Source organism: Ixodes scapularis, unplaced genomic scaffold (assembly GCF_016920785.2).
Source record: "Ixodes scapularis isolate PalLabHiFi unplaced genomic scaffold, ASM1692078v2 PGA_scaffold4__175_contigs__length_147842914, whole genome shotgun sequence".
NCBI lineage: Eukaryota > Metazoa > Arthropoda > Arachnida > Ixodida > Ixodidae > Ixodes > Ixodes scapularis.
This window is the reverse complement of record NW_024609879.1, coordinates 49,378,648-49,393,403: the sequence shown is the minus strand read 5'-3', so window position 1 is coordinate 49,393,403 and position 14,756 is coordinate 49,378,648. Positions and strand designations below refer to the sequence as shown.

At 48.1% G+C, this 14,756-nt stretch overlaps 1 protein-coding gene across 1 annotated transcript in view; it reads left to right on the top strand.

The window, feature by feature from the left end:
* The first annotated feature begins 776 nt into the window (after positions 1-776).
* Positions 777-14,756, top strand: part of LOC8023373 — a 119,631-nt gene continuing 105,651 nt past the window's right edge. Inside the window, exon 1 of the mRNA XM_029984103.2 lies at positions 777-831. Within this exon, the coding sequence (XP_029839963.2) occupies positions 777-831 (55 nt within the window). The remainder of the gene's footprint in view (positions 832-14,756) is intronic.

The following is a 14,756-nucleotide window of genomic DNA, read 5'->3' as shown; positions in this document are numbered from 1 at the left end:
TTTCTTTAACAGGTGAAAATCGAGGGACAACTTTTAAGGACGGGGTAAATACACCAGTTGGACACGCCTTCCAGTATCCACACTTAACGTATTATCGCGATATTTCGCGATCGAGAGCGCATTGAATAAGTCTGGTATGACCATCTCTCATCCTCATTATATATGCGAATTTTGCATCTCTTAGTTTAACCGTACCCTTGTGAGCGTGTGCGCGCGGCGTTGCTTGCTGAAGATACTCTGTCGATAAAACTACGTTGGTCGACCGTTGAAGGGATGTGAAAATGTTGGCAAAGTGCACCGCGCTTGCTAACATTCATTGTTCCGCTCATGTTTGCGAACTTAAAGGTCGCATTGAGCAGCTGTCTGAAAGAAAACATAACTTAGGAGCTCAAATATAAAAAAAAGACCAATAGACCGCGAAGTGTGTTTGCACAATATACGTTAGTTTAATCCTGTGTGCGTGGCTGCTGCGTCGTTCGTTGGCTCAATAAAAAGTGTACTGCGCATGCTATCATTTGTCCTTGTGCCTCATGTTCGCGAACCCAAAGGTTACAGTGAACAGTTGTGCGAAATAAATAAAAAAAATGATATATCCAGAGGGCATGATAAATGAAACTATAGCAAAGAAATAAAAGCCCCCATCGGGAGCGGGGTATAAACACTTATTTCGTGCACTACATTTCTCCAGAGGAACTGTAGTTATCTGGTTTGGGGAGATTTGTATAATAGTTTTTTTTTATTCCAACGTTGCATGACCGGTTTCCAGTAAAAAAATGATGCTTCGTGTCAAGAGCCTTTTAATTATGCTTACCTTTACTCATGGCATTTCAGGTGAGCCAGCTTTTTGACCTTAAGGGACAGATACCAGGGATTGTTGGTATGGGTTCATTTGGAAACAGCGCGAATGTTACACGTACGGAGGTAAGAAGTAGATGATACAAGGCCTGACTAAAAAAGTAAGGATTATCCTAAATAAACAGCGAAAAAAAAAAGCCAGAAAAGCATGACTCTCTATTCTAACAGAATGGCGATTACGCATCACTAAATTGGGGTCTATCGGTCATGTAATTTTATGAGCACTTTCACCCTATCTAAAAATTATATCGTACTGTCAAACAAGGCCAAGCAAGCCTGACGCACGCAGGTTGGGCTTTACATTCTTATTCTGTGAGCCCCCACAATCTCTCGAGCCTCTTGGTTCCTATGGTGACACAACACGCTTGCACATTCTAGGGATGGTGCTGATGCGCAGTCACGGTAGTGCATTGCCAAATGTGAGCATGCGGTTTCGGTTAACTAACTACGGTGCTGCCGGAGTAGAATTCTGAGGCATCTCCCCGATTTCCCGATGTACACCTTCCCGTACGAGTTTACTGTATAGTTATTATCAGCGCGGGTGCTTTCATCTCAATTTGGACAAGAGTTTGAGTCAAGATATTATTGTAAGAAAACAATATATTTTGAGAGCGTACTTCAAATACGAAAGAATCCAATGGCAAGCTTGCGGGTTTCTTGTTTATTTTCAAAATATGAATTATTAAAGCGGCCGAAGCGAAATCTTTCGTTTTTACCCCCTATCGTGGAGTGCATGTTTGATCGCCCGTCATTGTGACTCTCCTTAAACTACTGCACCAGGACCAGTGGTGCGTACGCATCACAGAAATTAAGTAAAGAAATAGCGTTACTCGTTAGTTCACGACATATGAACGCGTTATAGTGATTCGTTACCGTCCGGCGAATGCAACGAAATGCCGTTATTGCTAATGTCAAGAGCTGTCTTACGTTTCTATTTGCAATGGGCAGTGTTAATTTTTACGTTACCTGCCGTGTTCCCAGACACTTCACTTTTTTTACGCTCATTCGATTTGAAATGTGTTGCCAACGTCTCGCTTTCAGACTCCGTTCAATAGAAGCGCATTGTCTAGCCTGAACACATTCAGTGACAATTCAGTTTTGCTTAAAATGTCAAGATGCCACACGGCAACCCTTTAGCATGCGTACTTTCCGTGCATTTCTTGCACTTGTCAATTGTGTGTTATCTCGTCCTTTGATCTTCCATGTTTGTTTGCTTGGTTTTTACTTTTTTTTTATTAAGTGCACCAATGTGAAAACCACTGTGGTTTTTTTGAACACTTTAAATAAAAAATTATACATTTTATTTTTTTCTTTAGACATCTACAGGGATGATTTCATCCTGTCGTCCGTATATTAGTTTCTCATATATCTCGAGTAAAAAAAATGGCCTACGTTACACCTCCCTGTAACGTCGGATAAAGAGCGCAGCTCTTGAGGAGGAGGATGGAAGGGTACTGAGGGATAGGTGACTCCCTGAGGTCACGTGACCTCAGGGGGGAGTCACGTGACCTCAGGGGGGTCACGTGACCTCAGGGGTTACGTGCCCTCAAGGGGGGCACGTAACCTGAGGGGTGTCACTGGACCTAAGGGGGGTCACGTTACATCAGGGTTCACGTGACATCAGAGGGTCAGTGAAACCAGGGGGTAACGTGACCTCTGGAGGTAACCCTTATGACCCTCGTGAGCGTAACCCTCGTGACCCTCGTGAGGGTAACCCGCGTGAGGGTAGCCCTCATGACCCTCGTGAAGGTAACCATCATGAGGGTAACTCTCGTGACCCTTGTGAGGGTAACCCTAGGAACCCTTGTGAGGGTAAAACTCGTGACCCTCGTGAGGGTAACTCTCATAACCCTCGTGACCCTCGTGAGTGTAACCCTCGTGACCCACGTGAGGATAACCCTTTTTATGGTAACTAATCCTCTTAACCCTCCTGAGGGTTACGAGCGTAACAAGGGTTACTAACCCTCATTATCCTCATGAGGGTAACCCTCGTGAGAGTAACCCTCACAAGTGTTACGATGGTTACGCCGACGGCGACGCTGCTCAAGCCGGAAAACGGGCGCGTAAGAGCTGCGCTCTAATATATTTAATGATTTTAAATGTATGGACTTTCTCAATTTTTTTCGCGAATGATCCAGTGACCTTCATGCGCGACCGTAGGGCTGATTTCACAAAGACGCCACTGAGCTGCAAGAGATTGGCTCCTGTTCTGAACAAAAATGTCTTTCTTGAGAGTCCATACAGCGTGGTATTATACTCCTCTCTCCCAGACAGTTCAAAAGCCTTTAGAGTGAATTCTCTTAAGTATAAGCGAGCCGGCGAAATTCGATGTGCAGGCTCACAGACAAGGTCGCGAGATGATTTGCCAGTTTGTTTTAATGAGTTTGTTCTTAATGACTTTTCAAGGTATATGGAAACGAAATAACTCAACAACAAGCTCTTTACCTCTCGCTTCAAGGTCGGTCAGCGAGAAGACCAATGAACATAGCGCTCGTGACGTCAAGAGTTCCTGCACGGCCAAGGGTGGTGTAGCTGGGAGCGTTGCCGCTTGATGTTGTCAGCGCATGACAATCTCACCTGTAGCAACAATCTAGGACAGTGGGCCTATGGCCTCTCTATACCTTGCTCGTAAGGTCATTCGCGGCAATGTCGGCAATGTCGGACATCTCTCCCGTTGAGGCAGACTAAGTTTTAGGCTGTATAAACGTCCACATAACCCAATTTATTTTCAAGCGGCTGTATGCTGTGCCGGTGAAAGTTCAAAAAGCCAAGCCGATTGTAATTAATGGGTGCAGAAGATACGCATGTATAGATAATACAACTCAATTTCTTTTAATAATAATGTGAGGGTCAGTCCTAAGAGGTTAGCGCCAGCAAGTCATATAAGAGCGGCTTACAAAGGCTGAGGTTGGCGCCTTGCAGTACCCTCTCCACAAGTTTCTAGAATTTCGTCGGTCCCCTCGCCACTCAAAGGGCATCCTGGAAAATTCGAAAGTTCCTTCATATCAAATAACTGTGGTCTTCGTTGCGTGTTCTTCGACAACGAGAGTCTGGAAGAATTATTGTGACAAATCGGAGCTTGAGAACCGTTGCTCACTTCTAAGCTTCGCCAGGAGCCAATCAGTGCTCGGCGTCAGATTGACCTCGACCTCGGTGTTGGGGTTCAAGGGTCGGTAGTCCACAAGGAGCAGTTATCCACCTGGGTTCTTTGCCACGACCACTGTCATGCTAGATCATAAGTCCGGGATGTTAGTCCTTGTTCTTGGAAGCACTGGATACAGCTTTCTACCACTTTTTGTTTTCGGGTGTTAACCGAGCGCAACCTGCAACGGGCTGGCCTCTCGTCGCCGGTGTCCATCAAGTGCTTTGTCAGTGATCAACAAACACCCCTGCTTTTAGAGCGCAGCTCTTAGGCGCCCGTTTCCGACTTGAGCGGACTCGGCGTTGCCGTCGGCGTAACCGCAAGGTCACGTGACCCTCCCCAAGGTCACGTGACCCCCTAGGCCACGTGACCCCCAGGCCACGTGACATCCCTCTGAGGTCACGTGGCCCCCGGGTTACGTGGCCCCCAGTTCACGTGACCCCCCAGTTCACGTGGCCCCCAGGTCACGTAACTCCCCGGTGTCACGTGACCCCCGCCTGTCACGTGATCCCCTAGGCCACGTGACCCCCCGAGGTCACGTGACCCCCAGGCCACGTGACCTCCCTCTGAGGTCACGTAACCCCCAGGTCACGTGACCCCCCGAGGTCACGCGACTCCCTCAGGTCACGTGACCCCCCAAGGTCACGTGACCCCCGGCCACATGAACTCCCTCCGAGGTCACGTAACCCCCCAGGTCACGTGGCCCCCCAGGTCACGTAACGCCCCTGGTCACGTAAGCCCCCCCTCCGCGCCTTCCCCCCTCCTCGAGAGCTGCGCTCTAATTCGGCTTTACAGGGAGTTGTAAACGGCTTTCATTTTTTACTTACTCTCATCTTAAAACGTCCATTCTGATCATCATAGGCATAAACCTCTCAAATGCATACATTGTCAAACAAGTTTTAACGTCGCAGCAGGCCTATACGTTAGGGGTTCTACCCTTTTTGCTGTGTCGTGGCTTCAACGATTATCATTGGAGAGGAGTAATCGCTTTTACAGGGATCGATTATCCCCAAGCTCAGCATACGCTAAACTTCTTTCCAGATAGTCCGCTGCCTAGGCGACATGAGATAAGGACGAGAACGCACCGCGACGTTTGACGTGAGTTCTATATTGTCCGTGGCCAGGGAGGCTCGGCCACGGGACACAGAGAGAAATGTCTAGTATTTTAAAGAAGCTCTCTTGAATCGGGCAAGCTGTGATACAGAGAGGTCCTCGAAATAAACTGTCTGCGCCATTACTTCCTCCACCCCGAACGGCGTTGCGGCCTTCCATGGCAGCGGAATAACTGTCTGCCCTTCCTCCGGTACGTCTAAAGGGAGGTTCACCACCTCGGTTTGGCTCATGTAGCGCTTCATCAAATTGCAGAGGTAGATTGGAATATCCATTCTTTTGCCTCTTTTTTTAATTGCGTAGTTTGTTTACGACTGTTACTGAGCGACCCTGAAGGGCTCTTCCCACTGTACCTGCAACTTGCTTTAGCGCGAGGGGCGAAGCAGCAAAACTTGGTCGCCCTCGTTGTACTCTCAGAGACGGGCGTTTCGATCGTAATAACGCTTGAACCTAATCTGGGCCTCACGCATGTTAAGCTCCGCGATTTGCTTCAAGCTCCGGAATCTCTCCAGCAGATTAAGGATATACTCCACTACGCCCGGATCCGAGCCTTGGGTTTCCCACGTTTGCGGAGCAGCCACAACGGCGACCGCAGACAACACCCATACGCTAGTTCGGCAGGACTGAAACCTCTTGCATCATGCGTAACTGAGCGAAGCGTGAATAACATCGCTGGAAGGTAGGTGTCCCACTCGCTTTTACTCTCCTAAGTCAACTCTCTCAAAACCCGGTTCATGAGTGAGTGACAGCTTTCGACGCTATTCAACAGGGGATGATAGACAGAACTGTATGTCAGCTTGACCCCGCACTTTTCCGAGAATCCGGTAGTTAAGGCGCTGGCAAAAACACTTCCTTGGTCATACTGAATTTCTTGGGAAAATCCTACCCGGGCGAAAATTGACAGAAGCGCGCTCACCACCTCCACCGAACTCTGTTCTTTCATTGTAACCGCGTCCGGGAACTTGGTAGCCGCGCACATGCCCGTTAATGCGTAACGGTAACCGGACTGGGTCACTGGAAGGGGCCCACTACGTCTATGACTATCCGTTTGAAGGGTTCGGATATCAAGGGCACCGGTCTCAAGGGCGCTTTACCTTTTTCGTTGGGCTTTCCCACCCTCTGGCACACGTCACATACCCAAACCTGAGCCTCTGCCTCTCGAAAACATCCCGGCCAATAAAGTTAAAAAAAGAGCCTATATTTTTTTGTTGTCGTTGTTTTACGAGTGGCCGGACCAATCCGCTTTATGACACAGACGCAGCCCGTCTGGTCGAGACTTCTCTGGAACCACGAGCTGGTCGAACATTCGACCCGACCTGTCCTTGTAATGCCGGTACAGCACGCCATCACAGCCAGGAAAGGTGACGTTTTTTTCGCGCCACGCCATCCTTGCATGTTTCCTAAAGCTTGGTCAGACTGCGATCGACCCTCTGTTCTTCTATGAGCACTTCTTTTGTTACTGAGACGAGCTGTTCGAAGCTTTTTGTTGTAGGTGCTAATAGCAGCCCCTCTGTCTGCGTCAGCTGCCCGTCAGGGGTTTCCCTCTCTATCGCGGGGGTTTTCTAATTTTTTTTCCCCTTTCCTCGTCTCTTTAAGGCTACTCTGCTCTGAAACCGTCACTGGAGAGTCCTTGAGATCCCCTGGGCCGGTTTGCTGATCTTGCCTCTTGGCCGCGGCTGCGGCTGCGGCCAAGAGGGATTTTTCTGGCACGTGACCAGCTCCATGGGGATAAGGAAATACCTAGCGTCCCTGCCTAATGGCGGAGAAATCCGTATCGCTTCAAGCACAAAAGCCTAATTTCAGTAGCAGGAACTGACTGCAGGGAATTTCAAATGGAGTCCAATTGACCGGCCACTTGTACTGTAGGAGCGGCAGATAAAGTTACGGCTAGGAAGGGTAAAAATGAGCCAAAATAAAGGAAAAACCACTCAATATGAAAGCGGTGGCAGACTATTTATATACCTCCGCCAGCGCCGAGGTTTCGCGCCTTCTACTGTGGTCGAGGGGTTAGAGCGCAGTGTTAGGACCCGTCTTCATCTCCCTGTGTTTGTGAGGATTGACCTTGGATTCTTGTCCGGACGACGACCAAGCGAACGTCGAGACGGTTGGCGTACGATCCGAACCCTTTTTGCACGTTCGAGCGAAACCCGAGAAGCGTTTCTCTCGGGCCTCGGCTCAAGGGCATCAGAACCGACGTTGTCGTCGGTGTGTTCTGTCTAAGGCGTCTGCATTCCACGGGAACGCCAGACAGAATCCCACCTTGAAAAGATGGGCAGTATGTTGTGTCTGCGTCTACCGCATGTAAGACAATCGCCTACTAGTCGCCCTCGATTCGGAGAAGAAAAACGACCGAACATCGGGGCCGAGAGGAGGAGGCTGACGTCGAGGCCAACTTTGGAATGCGGCACTAACGAACCAATGGTACGGCAGCTCCAGAACCCCGATTTCATTATATAGGGACCTGTTCGCTGCCCATACGGCGCGCTCCTTCTGCTAATATGCTAAACAATATACTCATGTAAATAAATTAGTTTTCTGTCCTGTTATGTTTTCCCGATCTGTTTCCCGACTGTCTGGCTGGGACGTTGTTCGCGAGAAAGGTTGGACGCCAGCGAGATGGCCATGCTACCCGAGAAACCAGGCTGGGCGTCGACTCATAACAGCCGGTATTTATCGTCACGGCGTGAAAGTCCCGGGTTCAAATCGCGCTAGGAACTTTTTTTTTGTATTTTTCGCGTGTCTTACTTTTTAACTGTGACCCTTTTTAAGAATCATCCACTTGCACTACTGCGCCTTACACGGTGTTTACTGTTAGACCCACCTGTTCAATCAAAACACCGGTAAGAAAAAAAAAGAAAAAAGATCGAGGTAAGTTAACGCGCTAATGCAATCATTTCATAATGTTCATTAAAAGGAAACCAAGGTAACAGCACCGGTATGGCTTTCACACAAACGGAGCCGAAACAATCATCCTTTCCCCAGCAACTACTTTTATGTGTTTTTAAATATACAACGCTCTTGCTACGACTCCTTTCAATAACAGGAGACGCCCGTTTATTACTAATAAAAACTGCAGTTGTGACAATTAAAAAAAAGACTTTAACAAAATAAGCAAAAAGAAAAAAAGACTAGCAGCTGTGAATGCATTGATTGAGCGAAATCCTACAGGCAAGGCAGCAAGTCAAACGTCTGAGAAAGTAGTAAAACTGAAATAAAATTGATCATACTTTTACTTGCATGGAATGTGATAAAAGGTATGTTTTTACCCTTTACATTTTGTTGTGGCAATCGTGTTGTAATATTAGCACATTACTTGTTGAATTTTAGTTAGAATAGCAGACGATCGCAACCAAAGGCAAAAATGAATCGGGCGTCGACATCGCAAAACCTCTCTCTAACGCAAATACCTAAAATGACTTTGGATAAACAAATGAAAATAATTAGAGCAGTTGGAAAACGGAAACAACAAATTCTAGATATATTCAGCAGCACAGTTACCTGGGGAATGAAGAGACGGGCGTGGGAAGATATTGTCAACTTTCCGCGGAGTGTACGGCAAATGCAGGAGGTGTGGCGGAAGTTGGTAAAGGAAGCCAGAGATATGTATGCGCTCTTCCGAAGTAATGAACAACGAACTGGTGAGTCAGAAGTACCCGCCCAATGATTTTATAGAGCTCATATGGCCATGTCTACATTCTTGGTAAGAGTGCAGTCAAATAGAAAATAAAAAGAAAATTACTGCCTCGATTGTTTTTTTCTTACCTGTGTTTCGATTGAACAGGTGGGACAAACAGTAAACACCATGTAAGGCGCAAGAGTGCAAGTGGATGATTCCTAAAAAGAATCACAGTTAAAAAGTAAGACACGCAAAAAATACAAAAAAAAAATTCCTAGCGTGATTTGAACCCCGGACTTTCACGCCGTGACGAAAAGTACCGGCGCTTTAACCTTAAGATGAAAGCGGTGGCATAATATAAATATTATGCCACCGCTTTCATCTTGAGTGGTTTCTTTTTTATTTTGTCTCATTTTTACCCTACCTGGCCGTAACTTTATCAGCCGCTCCTACAGTATAAGGGGGCGGTCAATTGGACTCCAGTTGAAAGTCCCTGCAGTCAGTTTCTGATAGCGAAATTAGGCTTTTGTGCTTGAAGCGATGCGGATTTCTGCGCCATTAGGCAGGGACGCTAAGTACTTCCTTGCCCCATGGAGCTGGTCACGGGACAAAAAAATCCCTCTTGGCCGCAGCCGCAACCGCGGCCGCAAGATCAGCAAACCGGCCCAGGTCTAGCATCGTCATAAGCAAGCCGCTTGAACAGCACGCGAGCTTTAGCTCTTCTGAGTGCTTGAACGAAACCTTCCCCGAGGCTTTTGCCCTGCTCTCTTAGAACCTTCTCCGTTAGGTTACAAAACACGTAGGGGTACTGCGGCGGCTGTTTGTCCGAAACCGCCGCCTCAGCGCGAACTTACCGAACGGGCCACAAACGAGGACATCCGCCACGGGAAAGCAGACGCTCCCCTCGTCTAGCACCGACTTGATTTAACTGCAGTTTTCATTGTAGTTGGCTTCGGTGAAATAAGCAGGGTGAACAAGGTCAATGGTGGTTCCACTGTCGCGCAACGCGCGGCATGCCTTCCCGTTTACCGTCATGTCGAACAGGTACGAGCTCAGGAGCTCATCATTCTTCACGCACTGACTAGCATAGGCGAAAACCACCCTTGGTTTAGTGCACCATGCGGCAATGTGCCCCGTCTCATGGCAGTTGAAGCACGTTATAGGCTTCCTTGCCTCGAATGCTCTCTTCTTTTGCCTACCGTCCGCTTCACTGGCCTGGGATGCTTTTGTTTCCTTATCCCCCTGATTTTCCTCAGTGTTCCTTCCCCTAGGCTGTCGCCCTTTACATCTTTTCCCGCGTCGCTCGTCCGAGTTTGTTTTTTCGAAGGGTTTCCCCGTTCCTTCTTTGCTGTTTCAGCGTGAGCTATAATCTCCGCGAGATCCGCGCCCTTGTATGTGGAGTCTACATCCGTTTTGTCTTGGATCCAATTCCGCATGGGTTCACTTAGTGTCTTATAAAACTGTTCCAGTGCGAACGCCTCCAAAATCTCTTTCTTTTTTTTTTTTTTCTTGTCGTCCTACGACTTGGCTACCTTCATCCATTCGATCAAATACGACCTCAGTTCATACGTGAACTCCGCGTAGCTCGCCTCTGAATGTTTGCTCACGCTTTGGAGCTTCTGTTGAAACGCTTCCGCCGACAGGCGGTATTTCTTGAGCAAGCAGCCCTTCACACACTCGTAATCGTCCGCCTCCTCCGCAATTAGCCTGGCGATTACCCGCGCTGCCACACAGGGCAGTACGCCTATCAACCTGCTGGGCCAAGAGTCCCGGTTAAAACGGGCCCTTTCACATGCCCTCTCGAAGTTTACCAGGTCCCCAAGTCCTGTCCTACCTTAAAAGGTTGTATCAGCTTGGACATGTCATAGAGATTTCGGCTGCCTGCTGCATCCATCTCTGGTCCTCCGTTCGTCTTCCTCAGTTAACCTCTAGGCGAAGTGTTTCAAGTTCCAGTTCTTTAAATGTTTCTTCGTCTTCGTTTCGGTTTCTGATTTGTTTCCACATAACCTCAATTTCGTTGTTGCCAGGATGAATAGCCGGGATAGCGTGAACAAGCTCCATGTTTTCATTGATGTGCCCGCCTCAACCCTAAGCATTCACGAAGTCGAGCAACTCCGATTTCAGGAAGCGCTGCAGCTCCATTTCCGCAACCTATCTGGGCGGCAAATCCTCAACACCGTTCGAGGGGTGATTTTAGGTGGTGATCTTCTTTTCAGTAGTGAAGACGATATGTTGGAAGGCCTGCGGGCTTTTGGAGCAGTGGAAGTGAAACGTATTATCACGAGGCGTGACGGTGCAGAGGTGAAAACTAAACACCTTACCCTGACGTTTGAACGGCACATGCTTCCTGCACTCGACAAAGCTGGCTACTTGAATTTCCGTGTCAGACCGTACGTTTCGAGCCCACAGCAATCCTTCCGTTGCCAGCGTTTTGGTCACGGGTTGCGCAGCTGCCGGGGGACGGAGACGTGTGCAAAGTGCGGGAGCCGCGATCATGTGGCCGAAGTCTGTGAAGGGTCAGTTGCCTGAGCGAAATCCAGGGGTCATCACCCTGCTTACTCTAGGTAATGTCCACTGCGGCGAAAACAAGAGGAAGTCTTTACCTTACGAGCCAAAGAGAACTGATCGTATCGTGAAACAAAAAAAAGGCTCTCTTTCATTTCTAAAGGCCCTTACAATGACGCGTTTAAAGGACCCTGCGCCACGTACAAAATCCAGGGCCACTCAGTTCTTACTTGAGGACTCGGCAGGCCCCTTTGAGGCCCAAAAGAACTTGCGGGGAAGCTGTGTGCCCCAGGTACGTAACACTGGGGGACACAGACGCCCCCGTTGATTCAGGCAGGACCTCGGGGTGACGGGCAGCCTTGTGCCAGTGGTTTGTCCCAAGATGGGGAGCGAGGTCGTCGTTCCACTTCCTGAGAGGCGGCCCGCCTTGTTACGGAGCAAAAGGGCCCACCTGCTGCTCTATCAACCCCAAAACACGCTGAAAGCGTGAATGGGGGAGGGTCCCGGCCTGGTACGTCGAAGCCTTCATCGGCAGGGTCTTGCCGTGGCCGGAAACTCATGGCTCAGGTCTCCGACCACGTTGGAACTGGCAAACATGCGTCCAAGTTACAGGATGCAGTGGGAGCTGTTGACATTGCCGACTCTCCGGGTCCGCTCTCGGAGCAGGAGGACATGAAATGGCAAACCTCTAAATCAAGACAGAAAGGGAAAAAACTGGTGGTTCCTATTTAGGGTGTAGCACATGCGGAATTGTTTAATTTCATTTATAAAATATTTTATCCTTAAAAATGGGCTCCGTAATTCTTCAGTGGAACTGCCGTGGCTTATTCACTAACCTTGCAGATGTTGAGTTTTTTTAGGAGAGTATAAGGCATCATCTGCCTTATGCTTGCAGGAAACACACTTGAGTGCATCTCACATTCATTTTCTGTGACGCTACAGTGTGTTTCGTAAGGACCGCCATAGCACATCCATTTCTTGTGGCGGCGTTGCAATGATGCTTCCAAAACATATTCCGTGTGCAGGGGTCCCGCTTCAGACGTCACTGGAGCCTATCGCTGTTCGTCTCTTGTTTCACTTGTCTGTGTTCAGTGCACTTTCCACCTTCTCTTTCTCTGAAGCGACAAAATCTCGACTCTCTTTAAGCCAGCTTCCAGAGCCCTTTCTTTTACTCGGTGATTTTAACGCCGATAGTACTCTTTGGGGTAGTGATCACATACCTACAAGCGAAAAGATAATTCAGTTCTTAATATTTTCACATTCACTATGCATTCTTAATACTGGCGAGCCTACTTATTTTAGTTTATCATTCTTGTCATCTACATGCATTGATCGTTATATCGGCAGTGCAAATGAGCTACCTGACTTTTCATAGACGGCTGATCAGAATCCCCATGGAAGTGACCACTTCCCAATATTTTAAAATTAAAAAAAAAGAACAAAAACAAAACTCCGCAGTCTTTCTGGAGCATTTTAAGCAGTCGTCACTCCCGGCCTGTTTTCGCCTTAATCAGCTTTCGGTTGATGAGCTTAACCATCTTTTATCTTCCCATATTCTCACTGCAGCGTCACTTTCAATACCTCGATCATCTGGACAGCTTGCTTTCTAGACGACCGAAGCCATGTGGACTGAAGACTGCAAAAATAGTCGCATACACCAAAACAAAGCTTGGGGTGTTCTAAGACGCTATCCAGCTCAGAATAACCAGATATCTTTTCAAAAAATGAAAACTCGTGCAAGGTGCATTCGTCTCAAAGTTAAACGCGGGAGCTGGCAAGATTATGAATACTCTATCAATAGCAGTACCTCTCCCAAGGAAGTATGGGACAGCATTCATAAAGTAAACGGCTCCCCCCATATCAAGCTTTCACCATTCCACTTTTTTCCAGAAATGAAAAATGCCCATGCAATCTTGAAGAGCAAGGCAACATCCTTGGCAAGCACTTTGAAATTATTTCCAGCTCGAAGCACTATCCGCCTGCATTTCTGCAACATAAAAGGAAGGGTTAAGGTATGGTATTGAAAACATCCGGTGGTGAACGCGAGCTTATAATGCCCCGCTTACCTTGCACGAACTGAACATAGTTTTCCAAAACTTTAAGTCATCGCCTCCTAGTCCAGATAGTATTCATTATCATATGCTTCAACATCTTCATCCTTCTACTCTTGATATTGTATTATACCTTGTTAATCATATTTAGTTTGAGAGATACTTTCTATTGGAGTGGAGAATGGCAACAGTCATACCCACAGTGAAGCCCGGTAGGGAGCCACCTTGTGCAGCCAGTTATGAGCCTATCACTTTGACTAGCTACTTGGGGAAAACTCGTGAACGAATAATTAATAGAAGATTGATGTATTTCCTGAAACTAAACACATCTAGATGTGAACCAGTGCGGGTGTCGTTCGTCTCGGTCGAATCTTGACCATTTAGTACGGCTGGAGGCGTGAGGCTTTCATTCATAGACAACATTGTCTCTGTGTGTTTTGACCTCGAAAGGGCCTCAGATACAGTCTGGCGTTTCGGTACACTGAGGGACTTGTATGATCTGGGTATTCGCGGTCGAATGCTTCGTACCATTGAGAGTTACCTCAGCAGGTGCACCTTTGTTGTTCAAATAGGAACAACTTCTTCCAGAGTGTTCGTCGAGGAAAATGGTGTACCTCAGGGAGGCGATGTTAGTAACACTTTATTTATTGTCAAAATTAACTCCCTTGCATTGGCTATCCCTCATAGGTGCCATATTGTCACGGGTGGTGACCAAAAACAAAAAATAAACGGGAAGAAATAAGCGTTTAATGTGGCGAACTTGTGCCAAAAATAAAAGAGTACAAAAGATAATAACAGAGCGTCCCGGGCGTCGAAGTCGGCGTTGCAGCGGAGTCAACGCTGGGGCGAAAATGACTCCCCTCGCCTTGCGGAATCCCTTATGTACCCTCGTGGGCTTCTGGATCGTTCGGCGTAGAACGTTCGGCGCGTAGAATATTCTAACCTCGAATCAGGAAGACGGTTTTTGGAATTCACCAGAACACTGTCAAGAAAAATGTGCAGCCGCGGCCACGAATCGAACCCTGGCCTTCTGCGTGGGAGGCAAGCACGATAACCGTTAGGCCACGCGCGCGCTGCCAACGTGGCCAGCTGCGCGCGCGGTATTACTCCTCCCTTTAAAAAGTGCATCGTCCCGACGCAACCCAAAAACAAAACGAAGCAAATAAAACAGAACGGCAAACTAAGGGGTCATTTGGAACACATAGGGTCCACAGTCCTATCGAGCGTAGTACGGCTTCAGTCGCACGACGTGGACGACTTCCGGTCGTGGAGGGCGGCGTGACGAAGCCCGTGTTCCGTCGGGCATCACCTCGTAGTTCAGATCCCCGAGTCGACAAAGCACTTTGTAAGGTCCAAAGTAACGTTTCAGGAGTTTCTCGCTGAGACCGCGGCGGCGAATCGGTGTCCACACCCACACCCTGTCTCCGGGCTGGAAGTGGACGTCCCGACGACGAAGGTTGTAGCGGCCAGTGTCGAC